At 39.0% G+C, this 22,454-nt stretch overlaps 1 protein-coding gene across 7 annotated transcripts in view; it reads right to left on the reverse strand.

The window, feature by feature from the left end:
- Window positions 1–22,454, reverse strand: part of NR1H4 (nuclear receptor subfamily 1 group H member 4) — a 75,117-nt gene that overhangs the window by 19,697 nt on the left and 32,966 nt on the right. For all 7 annotated transcript variants that reach the window (XM_082419459.1, XM_082419460.1, XM_082419458.1 and 4 more), the window contains one exon: window positions 18,480–18,845. In XM_082419459.1, the coding sequence (XP_082275585.1) occupies window positions 18,480–18,845 (366 nt within the window). The remainder of the gene's footprint in view (window positions 1–18,479; window positions 18,846–22,454) is intronic.

Raw genomic sequence — 22,454 nt, forward strand, 5'->3', positions numbered from 1 at the left:
GGAGACCATTATGTACTAATGAGCTCTAGGTGCTGAGAACAAAGAGAGGCAAACAACCCAACTAGTGAAATTCCGTGTTCCTGGGCTGTGCTGAGGCAGAGAGGCTGACTGAACGATCAGTTCTGGATGCAGAGGTCAGACTCGGAAGTGAGTATTGAGGTTTCAATTCAGTACTTAATATATGCAGCTTGGTATAATAATAAACATGCCAACCGTGCTTTAAAATAAACATCTCCCCGGAGAGGATGCAGCCACAGCTACAGCTGCTACAGTTCAGCTTCCTGGAGGTGGGGAGGGGACTGACTGGCCTCCTTTCTGCTTCTCCTCTTCCTCCTCCACCCATAGACCTGGATGACCATGGTTCCTGACACTTCTGGAGTCGAGGTGGAGTGGTGAATAAGGAGAGGGCTGGGGGAGGCAGGGGAAGAAGTGACAGGAAAGATCTTACTTGCCTGGTGTTGTTAGAAGCTGGTTTGTATCTAGCAAGTTTCGGAAACTGACTCTTTCTCCCTTGGTTTGGGTTCTTTCAAGAACTCCTCCCATCACTGGGATACTTTCCTCTGCAGTTCCTTGTTGAGGGCAAATATGTCTCTCTTCTAGCCCATGGCTTGCATCTCCTTCTTCAGCATCTAGGAATTTGGCAATTCACCTGCGTCCTCTTTCTTCTGAGGTCCCTCCACTCCATGGACTCAACCCCATGCCAGTTTTCTCTGCTCCAACAAACTCAGAGAAAATTGCTCCCACCTACCTATGAGCAGTCAGCCACCCACCCTCTTGCCCTTTCGACTTCTCAGGTGAAAGTCAGACGCCAATCTTCAGTGTCCCTCAGCTGCAGGGAATACATGTCAATCTCCTTGAGTGATCCTGTTGAAGACCTTCCATTGGGCCTGGGGCAGCAGGGCCTCCTTAGTGTACAGATTTTATCTGGGGAAGGGGGACACCTTTTTCTAATTCTCACAAAAGTCCCATACTTTCCAGCGGTGGCCCCCAGGGGCAGAGAGCCACACCCCACCCACCCCTTTGCAATGGGAATGTGGGATTCCTAGCACACTAATCACATGTTCCAAAATCTTTAAAGATCACTCTCTAATTACCAACTCCTGCTCACTTCATACCCTCAAAGTAAGCGAGGTATTTAACTAGTTCTTAACTACCCACTGCAAGATGGACTCACTTTGGAATGTAACATCTATTGTCTTCGTGCCTTTGCCAAAATTGAGACAGCAGTGTCCCTCCTATTTTAACAGCCTGTTGGAATAACAGCTGACATTTACTAAGCACCCACTCTCTGTTGTTCTAACCACTTCACCTGCATTTAGTTATTTAATCTCCATATCAGTTTTATGATGAAGATAATATTATGTGTCCCCATGTTACAGATGAAGAAAAAAGTACAGAGAGGTTAAGTATTTTGGCCATGATCACATGGTTAATAATTGGACTAAAAAGATTCCAATCCAGGCAGTCATGCACCAAAGCCCACACTCTTAACCACTATGCTATAATTGCCCGCCTTGCATCACAAGAGAGTAGAATAACTTAATATTAAATATCTACTACCTGAAAGCTGCATCAGAGAATGCAAGGGAGATACCAAGATGAAGAAAACATTCCTTGTCCCTCAGAGCTTCCAACTTAGTGGGAAGACAAAGAAGTAAAATCAAAGCACAATAAAAATGTAGAGTGATAGGATAGCTAATTAAGTAATAAATTATTGGAATGTAGATGAAAAAGTGATCATTTCATGGCCACACTAAATGCTTGTGAAGGATGTGCCACATTAAAGGGAGACAGCAATTCTATCATAGACTTGGAGATTTGCACATTTGTTATGACAATTTTCCAAGCAGAAGGCAATAAAAATTGTCCTAGTAAAATAAGTATAATATGGCAATTTCCCATCAGCTAAAAGTCTAGTGTCTCGAGGAAAAGGCATTATATGGGCTGGGAATGGCCCTGATTAATTCCAAGTAGGGGGAATCACAGAAGAACTCATGAAGGAAGTAGAATTTGAGATGGACCTCAGAGAATAAGTGGGATTTTGAAACATGGACTTTGAGGGAGGAAGGACAGTCTGGGAAATGAGCAAATGCACGGAGTTATGGAGATTCCAAAGAAGGGTAGATAATCCATCTTGATGGGAGGGTAGAGTGTGGGGAGAATTAGTGGGAGTTGGATGAGGGCATGTAGTGGGACAGAATATGGTTAAATGCCCTTGAACTCCAAGCAAAGAAGTTGAATCTTTATATCAAGTAGAGAGAGAGAGAAGCCTTTAGAGGGTTTTGGCAGGGGAGGGGCTAACCTAACCTGCATGTTGGGAAGACTCCTTGGGGCAAGGTCAAGAAAGGTGGGACAGGGAGACCGGAGACTGGAGGCAAGAGGCTGTTATGGCCAGAGGGTGACTGATGCCTGACCTATATGGGGGGGGGGGGCCAGGAAACAGAGGAACATTCAGGACTTGATAACTAACTCAATATGAAAACAGGCTGAAGAAAAAGTTAGAGATGTCAAGGTTAAAAAAGTCATAGACTTTCTTGTGAATTTGTCAGCTGGTATAACTTTCAGTAGGAAAGGTATTACCATTTTCCTAAATGTCAAATCCAACCACATAAAGTCTAAAAAAAGACTGTGCTTCAGATCAGTGTTGATATTGGGAGTGCAAACACCACATCATGCAATTCAACAGAAACTACAGACAAAAAAAGAAAGAAAAGAAAAGAAAAAAAGAAAAAAGAACTTTTTTCCTGATACCAAATGATTGATCTCAATGACCACTTTAGCTTACTTGAGTCAATCTCCCCACTAATTTTCAGCCCCTCCCAGGAACAATTCCCTTTAAAACCATGATAGATCTTGATAGCTCAATAATGAACTGAAATAAAATTCCTTATTCCACGATGAGTCAAAGGAACAGTGCTAGGACAATTCTGCAGGTTTTTTTGCTCTGGTATTAACTGAGAAAGGAATCGTTATCATCTCAATAGCTGAATTAATTAGCTTTCACTCTGAGGTGGCAACACAATATTATCATTCTATCATTTAAATAAGGCTACATATACTGTATTTATACTTATGCAAATCAATCCATACACATAACTCTGCCTCTATCTTGTGCATATTCAACAAAGCCCATATCAGAAAAGTCATTTGAAAATGAATGGAAAGGAAATTCACTGAGAAACAGAGGCTCCCTGGTAATCGAAGATGAATAGACAGGGCTGGCATTGCCCTCGGGGGAGTGTATAGCGCTAGGGGGCTTCCTGGGGTGGCACGAGAATAAGCTATAGGATGGTAAAATGGATCCCTCAGTTATGCAGAATATTGGACATCCTGCTTTTCTGCTTCTTTATACAGACAGAACCCATACCATACCCTACTCCCAACTCATACATACATATGTGCCCACACAGACACACATGCACATACTGGACTCCAGGGACTGACAGTAGGCCACACATTACTTTGAAATCAATAAAATGTTGGTTGATGTTTAAACCTCTAAGGGTCTCCTGACTTTTTAAACAGCAACAAACACATAGGACTGAGGAATTAGTTATCTTAACATCCAATATGGCCTAAAGAAAGTCAGCCTTTAGTTCTGCCTCAGCAGACCACAGAATAAAAAGGACTCCACCACCCACTTTTACAGGACTTATTTTGTAGCAGGCACTTTAAAACACTTTGCATATGGCGTTTCACTTAACACTAATAACAATCCTATGAGGTAGACCTATTTTTATCTCTCTTATAGATAAGGAGACTGAGTTACACAGAAATTAAGTAATTTGCTCAAGGTCCTACAGGTAGTAAATGGTAGAGCTCAGAGTTGAACGCTGATAGGCTCAGTTCCATACTCTATGCTCTTAACCACTATATTATGCTGTCCTTCTAGTAAGGAGATTACATTTCTAAAAATTGTCTTTTGACATTAATCTCCCCAAACCCCATTTTGCATGTGAAGTGCTCCGCAGTTTCATCCCTATCTCCAAAACTTCTTCGGAAACATCCTATTCTCCCTCCCCACTCCAGATGTCTGTTCCACCTCTGTCTCACTGGTAGAAAACTGCAAAGTAGCACAAACTAGAGAGAACAGCTGCCAATACTAAACCAGGTAAGCTTTGGTCTCCATCATACAATTTCTTAGACTTTAGGATCTCAATTCTTCTCTTTGAGTTGCTTGCTGAAATTTTTAGAACTCAATAATAGACTCCTGATCACCTGGCAGGAGCTGTTTTAGATCATTGTTTTTGAAAAAGCAAACTCTCAAACTTTTGAGATGCAGTTGATAAAAATTATTCTTGACTATTTAGTTCTTGTTAATGTTGCTTTTAAGGTTTTCTCCCCCTTTATCTGTTAGGGAGCCACAAAAAAATGTCTGCCTGATTTTCCAACACTTAGTTTTATCACTATAATTTCTAATTTTTTTTTTCTTAAATAAGTTTAAAAAGAACTGACTTTGAATCATTTTTGGAAGTTGCCTAATGTCACTCCAAAGTAGGCAAATCAACAAATAACTTAGTAGTCAAAGGGCATTCATCAAACTTCTATACTCCCTCTGGAAAAGAAAAAAAATTACTGTGAAATAAAAGTTCATTAAAATAACATAGTCTATAAAAATGTTTGACTACTACTCTGTCAGTGTATCAAAAATGTTGATGAATCTCAGAGAGACAGAAAACAGAGTAAATTTATGAAGAAACATGGCCCAAGACAGGTGCAGAAGAATGCAGGAGTAGGAGCAATGGGGAAGTTCCAAGTTCAGATACAAGGAGATGCAGGTGGCCCTGAAGCGCTGATAGGGAGCATCCTGTTAAGCCAGGAGTTGGCTAACCACAGCCTAAGGACAAATTTGGCTCCCTGCATATTTCTGTATGGCCCACAACCTGAGAATGAGTTTTACATATTTTAATGTTTTCAAAAAATCAAAAGAAGAATATTTGTGATATGTAAAAATTACATGACATTTAAATGTCAGCATCCATAAATAAAGTTTTATTGGAACAAAACCAAGATCTTCATTTACATATCTGCTTTTGCACTACAATGGCAGAGTCAAAGAGCTGAGACAGAGACATTAATACTTGCAAAGCCTGAAATATTGACTCTCTGGTCCTTTACAGAAAAAGTTTGCCAACCCCTGTGCTAAGCCAGGGATAGCAGTAGTATTTGCATGCAGTCTCAAGCAATGAATATGAGCCAGTGAGGGAGGGAAATGCCCAGGAGGAACAGGGAGTCCCCAAGCCCAGAAGACATGGACCAGAACGTTCTGTCTAACAGCACATTTTGTCCTCCCTCCTGATGGGTAAAAGCAGGCTGCAGAAACACAAAGAGCATCCTTAGAGAGGTGGGCAAGGAATCTCCTTGTCTACTCAATGAGATTACTCTTTCTATACTCATTTGGGAATTGCCTTTGCGGGCATGTGCCCTGGAGGCAGCTCTGAGTCTGTTTCTCCTTTTGCCTTAACCTATTAACAGAAAGTACAGGATCAAGGTGTAAGACATTGCTAGGTACCATGTGGATAAGTTGATTGGCACAAGCTACAGGTTAATGGTTTTCAAAATCTTTCTTACAAAGATAAAAGATTATTTATCAGCTCAACCACATAACTGAACTGGGAAAGAAAACAAATCTACCTCATTTTAGCAACATAAATAAACATAATCACTTTTAACAATTTTTAAAAGGTCAGATTATTTGGCCTAATGATTTTGAATCACCCAAAAATAAATCACCTCCCACTCAAGCTCAGAATTAAAGGCATTGTAGTTAGCTGTAATTAATCATAATGATGATGATAATAATAAAGAAGACAGAACCCCTCTCATCCTCTGTGTCAGCTCAAGTATCACCACTTTATCTATAGCATACCCTTCATGTGCTCTAGCCATGTTTTTTCCATTCTGTTTTACATTCTTCACATCACTTATCTGTATCTAAAATTATCTTATAACTTATTGAAGAGCTCATTCTTTTCTATGGATCAAAATTCAATAGATATAAAAGAATATAGAGTAAAATATCTCCTTCCCACATTTGTCCCCAGGACACCCGGTCGTCCTTCCCACTGACAACCAATCTTATTTGCTTTTTAATGTTAAAATTATCTCCTTTAATTCTTTTTTTGTTGTTACTTTTTATTGGAGTATAGCTGCTTTACAATGTTGTGTTAGTTTCTTCTGTACAGCAAAGTGAATCAGCTATACATATACATATATCCCCTGTTTTTTGGATTTCCTTCCCATTTAGGTCACCACAGGGCATTGAGTAGAGTTCCCTGTGCTATACAGTAGGTTCTCATTAGTTATCTATTTTATACATAGTAGTGTGTATATGTCAATCCCAATCTCCCAGTTCATCCCACCCCCACTTCCCCCCTTGGTATCCATACGTTTGTTCTCTACATCTGTGTCTCTATTTCTGCTTTGAAAATAAGTTCATCTGAATCATTTTTCTAGATTGCACATATAAGCGATATTATATGATATTTGTTTTTCTCTTTCTGACTTACTTCACTCTGTATGACAGTCTCTAGGTCCATCGACGTCTCTGCAAATGGCACAATTTTGTTCCTCTTAATGACTGAGTAATATTCCATTGTATATATGTACCACATCTATCTCCTTTAATTCTTTTGATTCTGTTGAATTTGATTAAACCCAACTCTTCACCTACTCCATGCCTACACTTGAGTAGCCTCAATGTGCTAGGAAGAAACACACAACCATACTAATAGTTTTATGTGTTCCTGAGAGCAAATCTGGGGTGGGGTTTCCATACTGCAGGCAATCCTGTCATGTCCCTAGTCAGCACCCGCTCCTGTCCTAGACTTTGTTACAACTTTTCCATTTCAACCTCTCAACACCACTTCTCCACCTCTGACTCTCAGCTAACAACTGAGCTTTTTATTTGACTGAGGAAATCAAACATATCAAAAGAGAATTCCCATGTGCACCACCATGAAATCCATCAGTCTATCTGTATCTGCACCACATAATCTGCCTTCCTTCCTTTTACTAAAGATGGACTGGTCCCCTTCTAAACAAACCCCACCTTAAAATAAAACTCTCCCTTGACCTCCACCCTTCCATCCATTGCCCTGTTTCTCTGCTCCTCTTTATGATAAGACTTCTTGAAAGAGTAGTCCATATTGGCTGTCTCTACTTGATCTCCTCCCTTTTCTCTGAAACACATGCTGATCAGGCTTTACGCCCACCATGCCACTGAAAAGGATCCTCCACTTTGCTTCAATTCTCAGTGCTCCCCTTCATTGAACCACCATCAGTGTTTGACACAGTTATGTGCTTCTTCCCTCTTGAGTCAATTTCTTTCACTGGCCTCCACGAGTCCACTCCCTTGGTTCTCCTTCTTCCTCACTGGTCCCTCTTTCTCATTCTCCTTTTTAGGTCATCTTGATCTTCCCAACCTCTAAATATTCCAGCACTCCAGGGCTAAGTCCTCAGTCCTCTAACTGAATTGAATCCTTATGTGATCTCATCCACCCCTTTGGCTTTAAATGCAGCTTAAACACATTGATATACTGAGACCTCTCAAATTTATATCTCTAGCCCAGGTCTGTTTAATGAACCCTAGATGCACAAACCTAACCACCTACTCATCTTCTACACTTGGATATCTCACAGGCACCTTAACCTTAACCTGTCCAGAATGGATCTTCTGCTTTTACATCCCCAATCCTGCTCCTCCCCAGTTTTCCCCTTTCAGTAGATCTCACACCCATCTCCCTGTTGCTAGGACCAAAATTCTTGGAGTCATTTTTGTCTCTTCTCTTTCTCTCCCACTCTACATCCAAACCATCAGCAAGTCACATTTTATTTTCTTCTGTCAAACTTTGTTTTATTCACTGTTATACCCTTAGGCCAAGAGTGGTGCCTGTACCTACGAGGCACCCAATGAATAGTTGTTGAATGAATGAAGGGAGAGAGTCTACACACTATTAATAGTTATCTCATTAGCTTAAGTAGGTTAAAAATTAAATGTTCAATAATAACACATGATTGTATGGTGTTCCTCTGAGGTGAACAGTTTTATAAACTTCAAATAGATCACCAATCACAACATACCTTTGGCAGGGATGAAGTGAGAGAGTGGCATGGACATATATACACTACCAAATGTAAAATCGATAGCTAGTGGGAAGCAGCCGCATAGCACAGGGAGATCAGCTCGGTGCTTTGTGGCCACCTAGAGGGGTGGGATAAGGAGGAGATATGGGGATATATGTATAAGTATAGCTGATTCACTTTGTTATAAAGCAGGAATGAACGCACCATTATAAAGCAATTATACTCCAATAAAGATGTTAAAAACAAACAAACAAACAAAAACATACCTCTGCTTCTTAGCCTCTCCCTGCATCTTTCAAATGAGGTTCTCAAAGTATATCTTTTAAATCTCATATGTACCACAATTAGAAATGAAGATATCTAGATGCCTTGTTTTTCTCTCTGATTAACTGTATGATTTGAGGTATCCAATTTTTAATGGTTTGCATTTTGCAAATAAAAATCCAGAACCTACATTCTCCTTTACACTTACCTGACATTTTGTAATAAAAAAAATATTATATTAGTTGACAATGTGTATCCTATATTTCCCAGAATGGTTATAGACACAGTTCATCTAAGCTTGAGCAAAATTAAAAGTCAGTATAATATGGGGGCTTCCCTGGTGGCACAGTGGTTGAGAGTCTGCCTGCCAATGCAGGGGACACTGGTTCGAGCCCTGGTCTGGGAAGATCCCACATGCCGCGGAGCAACTAGGCCTGTGAGCCACAACTACTGAGCCTGCGCGTCTGGAGCTTGTGCTCCGCAACAAAGAGAGGCCACGACACTGAGAGGCCCACGCACCGCGATGAACAGTGGCCCCTGCTTGCTGCAACTAGAGAAAGCCCTCGCACAGAAACCAAGACAGCCAAAAATAAAAAAATTAATTAATTAAATAAAAAGGAAAAAAAAAAAGTCAGTATAATAGACTGACTTTATTTCATATTTGAGGTTTAAAATTTTTTCCATATCTACTCATATTTTGTTAATATGTATGATAATGAACAAACAAGATCTTGTCTGTAAATGTATAAATTTCTATATTTGATGCTGTTCTTTATTTTTTAAAATATGACAGATGCTTCTCATTTCTATGTGTGGAAGGGACTGATAACCTTAGTTATTAGATGATGTTTTATTTTGTACACGGTGAATGTTGTTCACTAACTTATAGTTATGACTGCTTTGGGAAAGTATGTTGGTGGAAAACACCAGGAGACCATTCTGTCAGACAACCAATGGGTTTGGATTTGCCATCATCTAGGCTTTGTTTGTTTTTTCTGTGTTAGTGTTTTCCCCAACAGAACTGACTTTTAAAACACTGACTTTCCTTGTACGTACTTTAGTGCTGGCTGTCTTTGGAAAGCCACTGACAGCAGGATGAGGGGCAGGATGGTACAGAGGAAAAAGTGTAGTTCAAGAGTCCTGCAGATTTGAGTACCAGTTCTACTCCATTCTTTCATAGCTGTGAGATCTGGGCAAATTTCTGAGTGTTGGTATTTTTATTTGGATAAGGGAGATGATAATACTATCTCAAGGAGCCACTATAAGGATAAATGAAATAAAGAGTCTCCAGTGGAAACTGTCCAGCCCATAACCGAGAATCATTATCTTCCCCAGTTTGTCTGAGTCCATAAATGTGTATTTTTCCAACAATTTTAGGAATTTTAATGTGAAGGATGATTTATCAAGTGATTCATGTGTGATTTATACTTGGTCCTATTGTTTTGGGGTCTGGGGGTGTTGTTTTGTTGTCTTTTGCTTTTCTATCCCATTCCAAGAGGGTAGCCATCTCTTTATGCTCCCTTGCTAAGACAAAAGCTGAAGTTATTTACCTCTAGATAAAGATAACTCTTGGATAGGGCTTTTGGTTTCAACCCCTCATTGAAAGGGTTATACTGCATCATCTCAAAGATGATGGAGGTGGAGGTCAATGCTTTTAGAGTTGGGGGAGCAGAGGCAGCTTAGCTGGAAAGAGGTTTGGGGACCTTCACCAGAGCCTGAGAATGGGATGAGTCTCACAGGTTCCCTGAGTATTGGACCAGCACCCATAAAGAGCCTCTAGAGAGGTGACAAATCTCTAATGGGATAGCTCTGAGATGAGGACAGGAAGATGCTAATAACCATGACCTTGGAAACCCTGAGATAAAATACCCATGTCAAAAGGTGGCTGAGCTGTCCACTCTCAAGGGATCAATTCAAAGGTGAACAAGGAGCATATCAACTAATACCAAAATATTCCACCCTGTGTAAGACCCCTGAGATTTGTGCATGTTCCTGGGAAAAAGAGCATCCTCAAACATATCCTTAGTGGAATTTCTCATCAGCCAGGGGGATTATGAGCCTGGGAAAGATTAAATTTGATTACGGAAATATAGAAATATGATATGTCTTACACTTAGTCCTACCTGCTTCAGTAACAAAGCGTTTCTGAAATGTTACACATAAAGTACATCTAAAATACGGAGGTGGCTATCAAAGGAAAAAAGTAGAAATGAACTAAATGAAAATGAAAATACAACTCATCAAAATTTGTGGGGTATAGCAAAAGCAGTGCTCAGAGGAAAAATTCATAGCATTAACTGAATACATTAGAAAAGAAATACATAAAATCCAATGATCTAAACTTCCACCTTAGGAAACTAGAAAAGAGAGCAAATTAAATCCAAAGTAAGCTGAAGAGGAGAAATAATAAAAGTTAGAGCAGGATCAGTGAAATTGAAAATAGGAATACAACAGAGAAAATCAATGAAACCAAAGCTGGCTCTCCAAAAAGATCAATAAAATTGAAAAATATCTAGCAAGGCTAACCAAGAAAAAGAGAGAAGACACAAATTACTAGTATCAGAAATAAAAGAGAGCCATTACTACTAATTCCATGGATATGAAAAGCATAATAAAGGAATATTATTTTAAAAATTGTATGCCTTCTCTATATCTTTAATTCTGTGTTTGTAAGGAGGGGAAATGGTTCTGTGGAAATAAAGCCTATCCAAATGATCAAAAAACAAAATGCAAAACACAAAAACACAAAACCACTAGTGGTTATCAGTGGTTGCCTCTGGGGAACAGGACTTGGGGCAGAAATGGTTGGGCAGGGGCTTTTCTACCGTTTGACTTTTGAGTGACGTGTACTCATTGCTTTGACAAAATGTTTAAGTGACAAAGTTGCCTAAAGGAGTTGAAAGCAAAAATCCGTGGACACCCTCACCCCCACTGGGTATCCTTGGGAGATTGAGGGGAAGGGTAACATCTGCAGGGGTTGGGCTTTTCAGGCCTTTAACAGCTGTTTAAACTCCCGGGTAGGCAAACTCCCAGGAGCTGGAGGCTTATACTGACTAGTGGCCTCTAGTCACTACTTTCCTATTTATATATTGCTTATATATTTAGTTTAAACATTTTTTCTTATTTAAATCTAATTTCTATTGTCTTCAGTTTGTCTTACATCATTGCTCTATATTTATTTGAAATATCAACTTTTATTCATTGGAAATCACTCTTCTATCATTTCCTTTTTCTGTACGTTCTTTTAGATACCATTTTATTGCTTTTGTATTTTTAATCTTTTTTGTTTGTTTGTTTTACTGGTTTCTCTTTTTGTCTATTTTAGCTCAATTATGTAAAATGTTTTCCTACTTTGCTTTAAAATGGTGAAAGTGAGAGCAGGAATTTTGTTTTGTTCACCACTGTATCGCGTAGGCTTAGAATAGTGCCTGGCATATAGTTGGTACTTAATAATATTTACTGAAAAAATTGAATTAATTAATTCAAACTCCCAGCAGCTAGAGGCTTAATTAGTTAACTAATAGGAAGAGAGATAGTTTTGAAAATAGTGTATGATCCAAATTAGGGGGGCTGGATGAAGAGAAGAATAACAATGATAAAATAATAGGAATTCATCAACAAAACAACAATTGCGAATGCTTTATGAGCACTCAAGGTATGCCAGGTACAGAGCTGGAAGTTTTAAAAGCAATGTCTCTATTCGCAAACGAATCAATGGACAAAGGATTAATCTCCAAAATATATAAACAGCTCATGCAGCTCAATATTAAAGAAACAAACAACCCAATCCAAAAATGGGCAGAAGACCTAAATAGACATTTCTCCAAAGAAGACATACAGATGGCCAAGAAGCACATGAAAAGCTGGTCAACATCACTAATTATTAGAGAAATGCAAATCAAAACTACAATGAGGTATCACCTCACACCAGTTAGAATGGGCATCATCAGAAAATCTACAAACAACAAATGCTGGAGAGGGTGTGGAGAAAAGGGAACCCTCTTGCACTGTTGGTGGGAATGTAAATTGATACAGCCACTATGGAGAACAGTATGGAGGTTCCTTAAAAAACTAAAATTAGAATTACCATATGATCCAGCAATCCCACTACTGGGCATATACCCAGAGAAAACCATAATTCAAAAAGACACATGCACCCCAATGTTCATTGCAGCACTAGTTACAATAGCCAGGTCATGGAAGCAACCTAAATGCCCATTGACAGATGAATGGATAAAGAAGAGGTGGTACATATATACAATGGAATATTACTCAGCCATAAAAAGGAACGAAACTGAGTCATTTGTTGAGACGTGGATGGATCTAGAGACTGTCATACAGAGTGAAGTAAGTCAGAAAGAGAAAAACAAATATCGTATATTAACGCATATATGTGGAACCTAGAAAAATGGTACAGATGAACTGGTTTGCAGGGCAGAAGTTGAGACACAGATGTAGAGAACAAACATATGGACACCAAGGGGGGAAAACCGCAGTGGGGTGGGGATGGTGGTGTGCTGAATTGGCCGATTGGGATTGACATGTATACACTGATGTGTATAAAATTGATGACTAATAAGAACCTGCAGTATAAAAAACAAACAAACAAAAAAACAACTAATACTAAACTTTGTTTGGGTTATTTGTATGGAAATATGTTAAAATAAATGTTTCAGACATTACATGAAATTTTTAAAAATCTTATATGTTCTGGTATAATGTTATAAGTCATAATTCTAGTTATTACTTTAAAATGTATATCTCAGAAATAACTAAATTTCCTTGTCAATTGCATTATTATGAACTTTCGTCAAATCTTTAACCGTGGTCATTTTTAAGTCTTTTGTCATTTACAGACAGTTCTGGGTGTACTCTGATGCTTTTGCAAAAATGTTCGTATAAAAGGGTTTCATCTTCAAGGAATTCATGGAAAAGACTCTGACAGGTACAGGTTTCTGGTAACTGACTACACTGCTGAACTGAATGAATAAGCATTTTCAGAACTCTAATGGAAAACTGATGAATTCATAAAAGTGCTAACAAAAGATCAAGATGAAAAAAAATTAATTACATGGGACTGAGTGAACTGATGAGGATGATTATAATTTTTGTGACTTTCTGTTTGAATAAAAAAAAAAAAATCCCACAAGGACCCAGTGGCAAAAAATATACAAATCAATTTTCACTGCAAAGTAAAGGAGCTGTTACAGTGGAGGACTATTGGACTGAATGTCAATATTATGACATAGTATGAGTGTGTTTTGTGTTGGGTAGTTGCAATCATTGTTGCTTTTGTTGTGGTCATCCATTTACAATGCTTGGTGTCAGTTTATTTATCTCTTGTAAAAATAAAATACAGTGTGTGTGTGTGTGTGTGTGTGTGTGTGAGTTGTGAAAAAAAAAAGAAACTTAAAAAAAATAAAAGAACAAAAAAAAACAAAACAAAAAACACCAATGTCTCATTTTTCTTCATGACAACCCAGTGATAATAGTAATAATAGTGGACATTTATTGAGGGTTTCCTATTGGCAAAGACTATGTTAATCACTTTACATACATTACCTTATTTAAATCTACCTCAAAGGGTTTTCTTGAAGATGAAATGAGTTAGTACATGTAAAGTCTCCTGATAAAGCCTGCACAAAATAATCACTTGATGTATGCTATTTATCTGTCTATCATCATCACATTGCCATCATCTCACCCTCCTCCTCCTCATCTCTATTATTATCCTCATTTTACAGGTAAGAAGTCTGAAGCCCAGAGACATTAAGTAACTTGGAAGAGAATCAGCTGGGGTTGGAATCTAGGTTATCTGCCTTCAGAGTCCTACTCTTCCCAAGACTTTTATAACAAAAGTCTTCCAATCCAGTGAAATCGTTTGAATCCCCACCCCTTGAATCACACTCTAAGAAAATTTGACCTATAGAGTTCATTGGGATCATTATTAAATTTTATAAAATCAGACCTCAAAATCAAATAGGATTTCAGTAAGTTTATAAGTAAGTCAGGGCATCTCAGCTCTAACCCATAAACCAAAGGCCTATTGGAAACTCTCTACATCTATCCTACATGTCACAATTGTTTCAATAATTCTAGAATCTTTTCTAAAACTTCAGAACTAAGGCTAATGCTGGTTCACTATCTTATATAAAAATAAGTTCCAAAGGATGAAAAGTCCCCCATTTACTCATAAAATGCCTTTTAAGCGTTCTACCATTCTTTCCTGGCATGGAGACAGTTGTGAGTGACATTGACATTGACCTATTTGGGAATGCAGCCATTTGAAATATCCAGTCAGATGCAGATCAGTTTTGTCAGTTGAGGTCTGAGGTTTGAATCAAAATTCATCCAAACCTTAGCATATTTCCATATGCTCCACACTGATAACCGAGGGGGAGGGACAGCTCTCGATTTAATCTAGCGCCGAGCAAATGGCTATCATTGTCACTTGGCATTATGCTTGTGTTCTGCAGTTGTTATTTTTTTAAAAAATCAAAATTTATCTCATTGATGCCATAAATACCTATAACAAATAAAACCTTAAGAAAAATTGAAATATTTCTAACAGAAACAGAGACCAGTGAAATCAGGAAATTTAACCGTGATCTTTGCTATGGCTGCCAATAATCTTTGCTATGGCTATGGCATCTTTGCTATGGCTCTGGAGCCAGTAATTGCAGTGAAGACAACTTCCTGATCCCTAAAGGTCAACTAAGGTGTCGTCTTCCTGGAGTCAATAATTCTTCTGTTAGCTTCCTGACCCCCCCATCTTCTTGAACAACTGCCTTGGCAAACCAGTTCTGCAGTGTGGCTTGGAGCATCCTCTTGGAGACTCAGCATAGAACCTGTTCCTCTGCCCTTCCAAGTTCTCCTGTACTGATTCTTCTTTGCTTGAAATTTGGTTTCTGCTTACTTTGTTGAACTTTGACTAATCAATATATTAAGGAACTTGCTTAGTCAGCCAAGAGGTATAGAGCCTAGATTCAATTCATGCCTGTCAAATCCCAGAGCTCGTACTCCCTCTGATGGAAAGTTATGGCGTGAAATTCATTTTGTATCTGGTAAGCGCAGATATCCAACGCGTGTGGGGCGGGGGGAAGAAGTTGGCCAAGCTGTTAGGCCTGCCTGGCCCAGAAGCACTGGTTCTTTGGCTTGAACTCTACCCTATTCTGTGCACTTCCTCCCCATTTACTAAGCTAGAATGATTTTCATTTGTTTTCTCGAGAGAACATCTAAAAAGCACAAAGGAGCCAATTATTGGCTTTTCAGTCACCAAAGCCTAAGCCCCAAGATCCCAGACACTAACAAAATTTCCCCAAATTGGGAGAGGCAGACAACCAAAGAGTTAAGACATGTTAAGTACATGAGAAGGTCCTGAACTCTGTCCCTCCCACCCCCTAATCCTCAGACTGAGTCCTGGGATTGGGTTTGCAGAAAGCTTATGGGAACTCCACATCATTGGGAAATCCTAGAACAGAGGGATTCTTGTGCTCTTTCCTGGGGAGAGTCAGGGGAGGCCCTTGGGGTTCCCTGCACCCCACAAGGCACAGGAACGGATGACGTGGCCATGTGGTTTCCCTGGGCAGCCAGGCATTCCAGGGGATAGTGCAGAAGCATCAGGAGCCCACCCATCTGAGCAGCAGGGAAGCAGGTGGGGCCAGATGGGAAGCCGGAGTGTGCTTAGGATGCCAGGATGGCACTTCAGAGACCTTTCCCACTGGTGAGCGAAGACCAGCGAGAACAGCCCTCAACAGATGCTGGACTATGTTAACAGCACCAAGAACAGAGCCCCACCTCCAGGGCCCAAAAAACTCAGGAGATTCATCCTGAATTGATGAAATAAAGTTTCCACCAGGGCTTGAAATTGGATTAAATCCAATTATACAAAAAAGGTTATTTTTCTTGCATATATACCCTGAGTGCTGTGCTCTCTCACTGCATAGTTTCCAGTTAATTCTGATACTGACCGTTGAGAGTTATGGGTCTAGAACAGGGGTCAGCAAATTACAGCTAGGCCCTGGGCCAAATTCGGCCCACTGACTGTTTTTTATTGTCCTGCCTATTTTTGTAGGCTAAGTAAAGCCACTCTTACGTGGCTGAGTTTGCAGAGTTGCGTAATCGCAACAAGGCCGCTATGGTGCAAAGCCTACAATATTTACTATCTGTCTCTTTACAGAAAAAAATTGCCAAACCCTGATGTAGAACATGGGCCCTGCCTGGCTCTATCTCATCTGCTCTTGCACTCTTGTCCTTCTGCTGTCATCATGGGGGCAAAGTCTCAAATCAAAATCAAAGAAAAAGCCCTGCCTTACTCTGCTCTTAAAAATATACCTATGTTCAGATCCAGCTTTTCCTCCCTGAGCTCCCCAGAGGACTGGTTCTCCTTAGACCAGTTTTCTGTCCCCTGGTCTCCTGACCCTGCACTTGCCTAGTAGCTTCCTAGCTTTGACTTCTATTTTCTATCCTTTATGGGCTTCTCATCCTCTGCCTGTCTTTGAGTCGCTGTTTTGTAGGGTTGTCCATGGCACTCTGGTCTCCCTCTACTCACCCTGCCACGCCCCGGAATTCTCAGGACAACCAGGTTTCACTCCAGCATTCACCTGTAAGGAGGTGAGCTGGTCCAGGTTACTAACTTTAGGGTTTTATCCCCTTGGTTTGGATAATACTGATACCTTGACACCTAAATGGAGCACTTGATTCTCTTCCTTTGGCCACCAAGTTAGTCAATATTAGCCTTGAACAAATAGCTCAGAGAGCAGAATGATCACTTGGTGGTTAATAATAGAGGCTCTGGGGTTAGATTTAGAAGCAGGAGATTTGAAGCTACACCCCTTCTTAGCTAGGAAGTGATGAGCATGGATTTTCATTATGGCATTCCAAATTTACTATGCTTTTATTTATTTACACATTTACTATGTACCAGACACTGTGTTAGATGCTATGAGGAGTAACAGAGCTGAAGAAGACACAATCTATGTCTTCAAAGAATTTATATGTAACTTTTACCCATATAGACTTGGCTCTCCACTAAAAGGATAAGAGTATTTTAAAGGCCATAAACGAGATCTTTGAAATTTTCTTTATAGATCTGTTTTAATTTTTAAATTTGGGGCATAAATACTACTTTGTTTTTTAAAAATCTAATGAAATCACACCAAGTTTTAAAGAGCTGACTAATATAATTTTAGACAATCTGATCACTTGAACTTTCAAAGGTTTGAAATGTCCTAGAGCCATTCTTATGTGGCTGGGTCCTCTGTTTATTTTTATGGCAATCATTGGCATCTGGGAACACCATTGGCATCTGGCAAACTGGCTCACCATTCAACAGATTCTACTCCGGAGACAGTTCTTTATCAGCTTTCAAAGTCCTGGGAGCTAACAGAGTGCCTAATACATGGTAGGCATCCCATAAATATTTGTTGAAAGAACAAATGCAAAAATAAATACATGAATCTACTAGTCCGTTAAGTTCTTTCCTCTGAAATTTTACAAACTTATCATCTGTGTCCTTATCGGGAGAATGATCACATAGGGCTTTATATTGAGTCATTTTCATGTTTCATGTGTTATACTTTATCCATCCTAAATGGATTGCAATTTCATTGATTTCCCCTACAGCATTGCTCACAGATCTATTTTCCTGCTAAGTGAAATATTTGTTGAATATAGGCTATCATTACTTCCTTTTTGTTTTCTTTTGTTTGTTTTTCTTCCTCTGTCTCTTTCTCAATTAACTAGAGTACATGAAAATGTATGTTAAAATATTTATTGAATAAAATCTTATTCTCCTTGACCTTAATTTTAAAAGAGATGAGTTCAGCAATTTCTCTTTCTTTTAAAAAACAACACAAACAAACAAAACCCACAATCATAAATTCCTTCTAACTATGTGTGAGGTTGTGAATAGGAAAAAGTTTACTTATATCCAAGCTAAATACTCTAGTAAGCTTTCCCTAGAAATCTATGACATCCCAATGAAGGAGAAGATGTAGGAAGAAGTAGGAGCAGAGGATGAGAAAATGGGAAGTTATTTGGGAAAAGGGAAGAATCCAGTTTGAGGGATTTCAACAACCAATAGAGAAAAACTTTAATAAGGAGAAAATTGCCAACCAAAAGAGGCTTACCTTTGCACCCCTCACAGGTCAGTGCATTATAGTGGTAACCGGATGCTCTGTCTCCACAAACAACACATAGCTCATCCCCTTTTATTCTCCCTGCTGATGCACCCAGTCGGGGCTTCTTTGTCACAGGAATCTCCACTACCTCAGTCTCTCCCTGGTAGAGAGTCTCAGCAGGCATTCGCCTGAGTTCATATATTCCAGGAGAGTACCACTCTTCAGGCTGCTGGGGATAGAAACCCAGGTTGGTATAATAGGAAGATGAGGAAATCTGTGGTTGAACTTGGGGAAACTGAATGTTGTTGTATTGTGAGTATGGTTCCACCTCTAGATTCTGTCCCAGAGGACCTGCTGCTTGTTCTGTTAGTACACCTGAACAAAAGTGATAACAAAACTGGAATTAATGTCATCATTCTATAAATAAGAGAGGCAGTTTAGCATATGGTTAGGAGTACAGGCTCTAAGGAAAGATTGAAATATTTAAATATTTACATTAAAATTTTAATATAAAATTAACTTTTTTACAGTAAAAGAACTATTAACAGATTAAATGACAAAATTAAAAGCTCAGAAAGATAGCTGCAACATAGCAGACAGACAAAACACTCATATCATTCATATGTAAAGAGCTTTTACAAACCAATAAGAAAACATTCAACATGGAGAAAAGGAAAACAAACAAGAATGTTTAAAAGAAAAAGAAAAAAAGGAAAGTTAAAAAAACTATTCAACATGTAAAACATTCAACAATCCACAGAAAACAAAGGTAAAGGACAGGCATATACAAATGCTATCTTTTGTCATTTCTGTCTTACAAAATCCTATAAAGTGGGTAACGGTATTGTCCCCACTTAAAATTGAGTAGTCAGAGGCACAGAGTAATTAGGCAACTTTATTCCTACACACCTAAGTAGCTGAGATTTGGGCTTTGAGTCTGACTTCAAAGCCCATATGCTGAATTGCTCCTCTCTGGGATAATTTCAAATGTGTGATGCTTTAAAGCTTTTCTCTTCCCCCCTCTGTACTTGAGTTTGTTAGTCCCTTCAATGCCTCCACTTGCAGGTAACCTATAGCTAGGCCTGCAAGACTCTGCATGATCTTACCCTTTCTTTCTTTTCCAGCCATTTCCCATGTTCCGACTTCCATATTCCTTAAATATGTCTTGCTGCTTCCAGACTCAGGACCTTTCCCACATGCTGCTTCCTGAGCCTGGAACTTTCCTCAACAGCCATTCCCTCCAAGAACGTCATCTCACTATTCTCCACTTATCTCTAAATTTCCCTTTAAGTATAGCTTCTCTTGGGAAGTCTTCCCTAAACCTAGGTCCCTGGGTGTCTGAACCCAGTTGTATAGTACTTACCTACCCTTCATGGGCCTCCCTTTACTTATCTGTAAAGAGAAGACTCCATGCTGCATGATGATATAGTTCTTCTTTATGTCTAAAACCTCTATAAGTGTATGACCAACAGTTTATGGGCATTAGAATTCAGGGCCTTTCTACAACGCAAAGTGGAAAATATGTATGTTAAATGTTTGTTGAAAAAAAATGCTTTCTGCATTGATACAGGAAATCACTGATGGAACACAAAGGATACAATGTCTGTGCAAAATCAATTTTGTTTCTTTCATGCCCAACTTATCCATATAAAACCAGCACTGAGTCAGTATATCTGACAGTCAAAAAATTTTGGCAATGGTGCTTTGTCTTATGACTGCAAAATGGAAAAATATAAAAATATGGAATTATTACAGAAAAAAGAGAAGCTAAAATATGAGCAAAATCTTGATCTATTTAATAACTAAATATGGTTAAAATTTCTAGAGTGAATACAATTGAAAAGAGCTAAAAGCGTTAAAATCATTAGTTTCATCTAGATTTTATCCTCCAACCCATCTTACCCTCACTCAACTTCCCATCCCCACTCCCAGCCCCAGTTTCTCTCCATCTACAGGTCTAGTAAAGTTAAGCAACTTGCCTGAAGTCACATAATCAATTAATGACAGAATCTGGATTCTGTAGTATCTAAGGAAATGTGTAGTTGTTTTCTCCTCACAAGACAATTCCAAGATCTCTGAGCATTATTTCAACAAATCTTTTAATAATCAAGAGACACAATGGAGTCCCAACTCAAGTCAAATCATGTTATCAATGTCTGGAATCATCTCAATTAAAATGGAACACTTTCACAAAGACATCAATTCTACTATATGAAAACAACACAAAACAGGGTAAGAATATGAGATCAGTACACAATATTATTAAATAATGCCTCTATTCCCAAAGCACATCCACTTCTAGTATTTCACAGTGTTCCCACCAAATTTCCACAGAGTAGAGACAATAAATATACAGGCAACTTACAATTAAAAAAACCCAGCATGGACAACATCCTCCAAAATTGTGGGACAAGAATAACTTCCATGAACTGACTGTGAGACCTTGAACAACTGCCTAACATTTTTCTGTTTCTTCTGTAAAATGGGGCTACTAACACCCAGCCTCGCTATCTCATAAGGTAATTCTGAGTATAAGATACAGGTTCTGAGAAAAAGCTTTGATAAGTTGAGTGCCATAAAAAGACATGTTTGTTTCCTAAAGAACCTAGCAAAATCTTGATTGTAATGATAGTTAGTTAGTAAATATTAATACACATCAGTCTGTTTTGATGCTATAAGTTATAGGATACTTCTTTCACTTATAAATATATTGAACACTTACAATTTGCCTGACACTGTCCTAGGTTCCGAGGATACAACAGTGAACAAGACAGATAGAAAACAGATAGAAGAGGTCCCAGACTTTCTCTTGTTTGTGTGTTTGGGGTGGGGAGGGGTGGGGGTATGTCAAGGGCTGGGATAAAACCAAGTAAACAAATATAGAATTTTCTGACAGAGCATAAGATGTGGAGAGGGCAAAGGTAGGTCAACTTTAGCGTGTACTTTCAGAAAAGGTAAATTCATTTCTATTTTAATACAATTTATGAGTGATTTTTTAAAGAATCAGTTTATCAAGAAATAGGAGAATTTGTATTTGTTTATAACAGAAACTCTCCATGGGAGTTTAGGGAAGAGTTCTTAAATGCGAACACTTGAATGGACTCCAGGAGAGGCTGAGACCCCCTGTAAAGGGAAGCAACATTTTTCTGGGTAGAGAGTCATTTGGCAGCATTTAATAGTTTCTCTAAAGGAGTACCATCAAAGGGAAATTTCTGAGATGCAAGCATTCTATACCTTTCAACATGGTAGCCGCTAACCATATGGAATATTGAACATTTGAAACACGGATAGTAGTAATGAGGAAATGAATTTTTCATTTTATGTAACTTTAAATAATCAAATTTAAAATTAAATAGCTGCATGTGGCTAATGACTGCCATATCCGACAGCGCAGCTCTAAGGAGTTTGTGACCAGAACCACTGTGTACCTAAATGGGAGAATCAGGTTCATGTACAAAGGATGGCACTTCTTCATAAACCCACAGTTAGTTTCTGATGAGCCCGATAAAGGGTTCAGATTATATCCAGTTTTTCATCCCTGGCACAACGCTGATTCTAGTAAATGTTTCATGAATGTTTGTTGAAATGTTTCATGAATGGAAAAATTGCCTTCTCGGCCTTCCTTTATTTCCAAATCCATGGTTTCTTAATAGATGGTATGACTTGGTTTATGAAGTTGTGTGCCGTTCCTGGTGCCAGGCCTTTGTGATGTTGGTGCCTCTCCCCACCCGGTTTGTCAACCCATCACCTCCTCTGTTAGGCCTGTCCCAGTTTTCCTAGGTAGAATTAATCTCTCCTACCCTCTGTACACACTTCTACTGCAGCACTCAGAAGCATGTACCATCATTTTTGTTGGTTTACAGGCTTATCTTTCATGCTATATCATTTGAGGTGGTAGGACATACTCGGTACAAGCGCTTCCGTGTAGACAAATCTGGATTCAGTTCACCTGCAACTTGCTAGATGTATGAACTTGGGAAAGAC

The sequence above is a fragment of the Balaenoptera physalus genome, assembly GCF_965194825.1.
Source record: "Balaenoptera physalus genome assembly, chromosome: 13".
Lineage (NCBI taxonomy): Eukaryota > Metazoa > Chordata > Mammalia > Artiodactyla > Balaenopteridae > Balaenoptera > Balaenoptera physalus.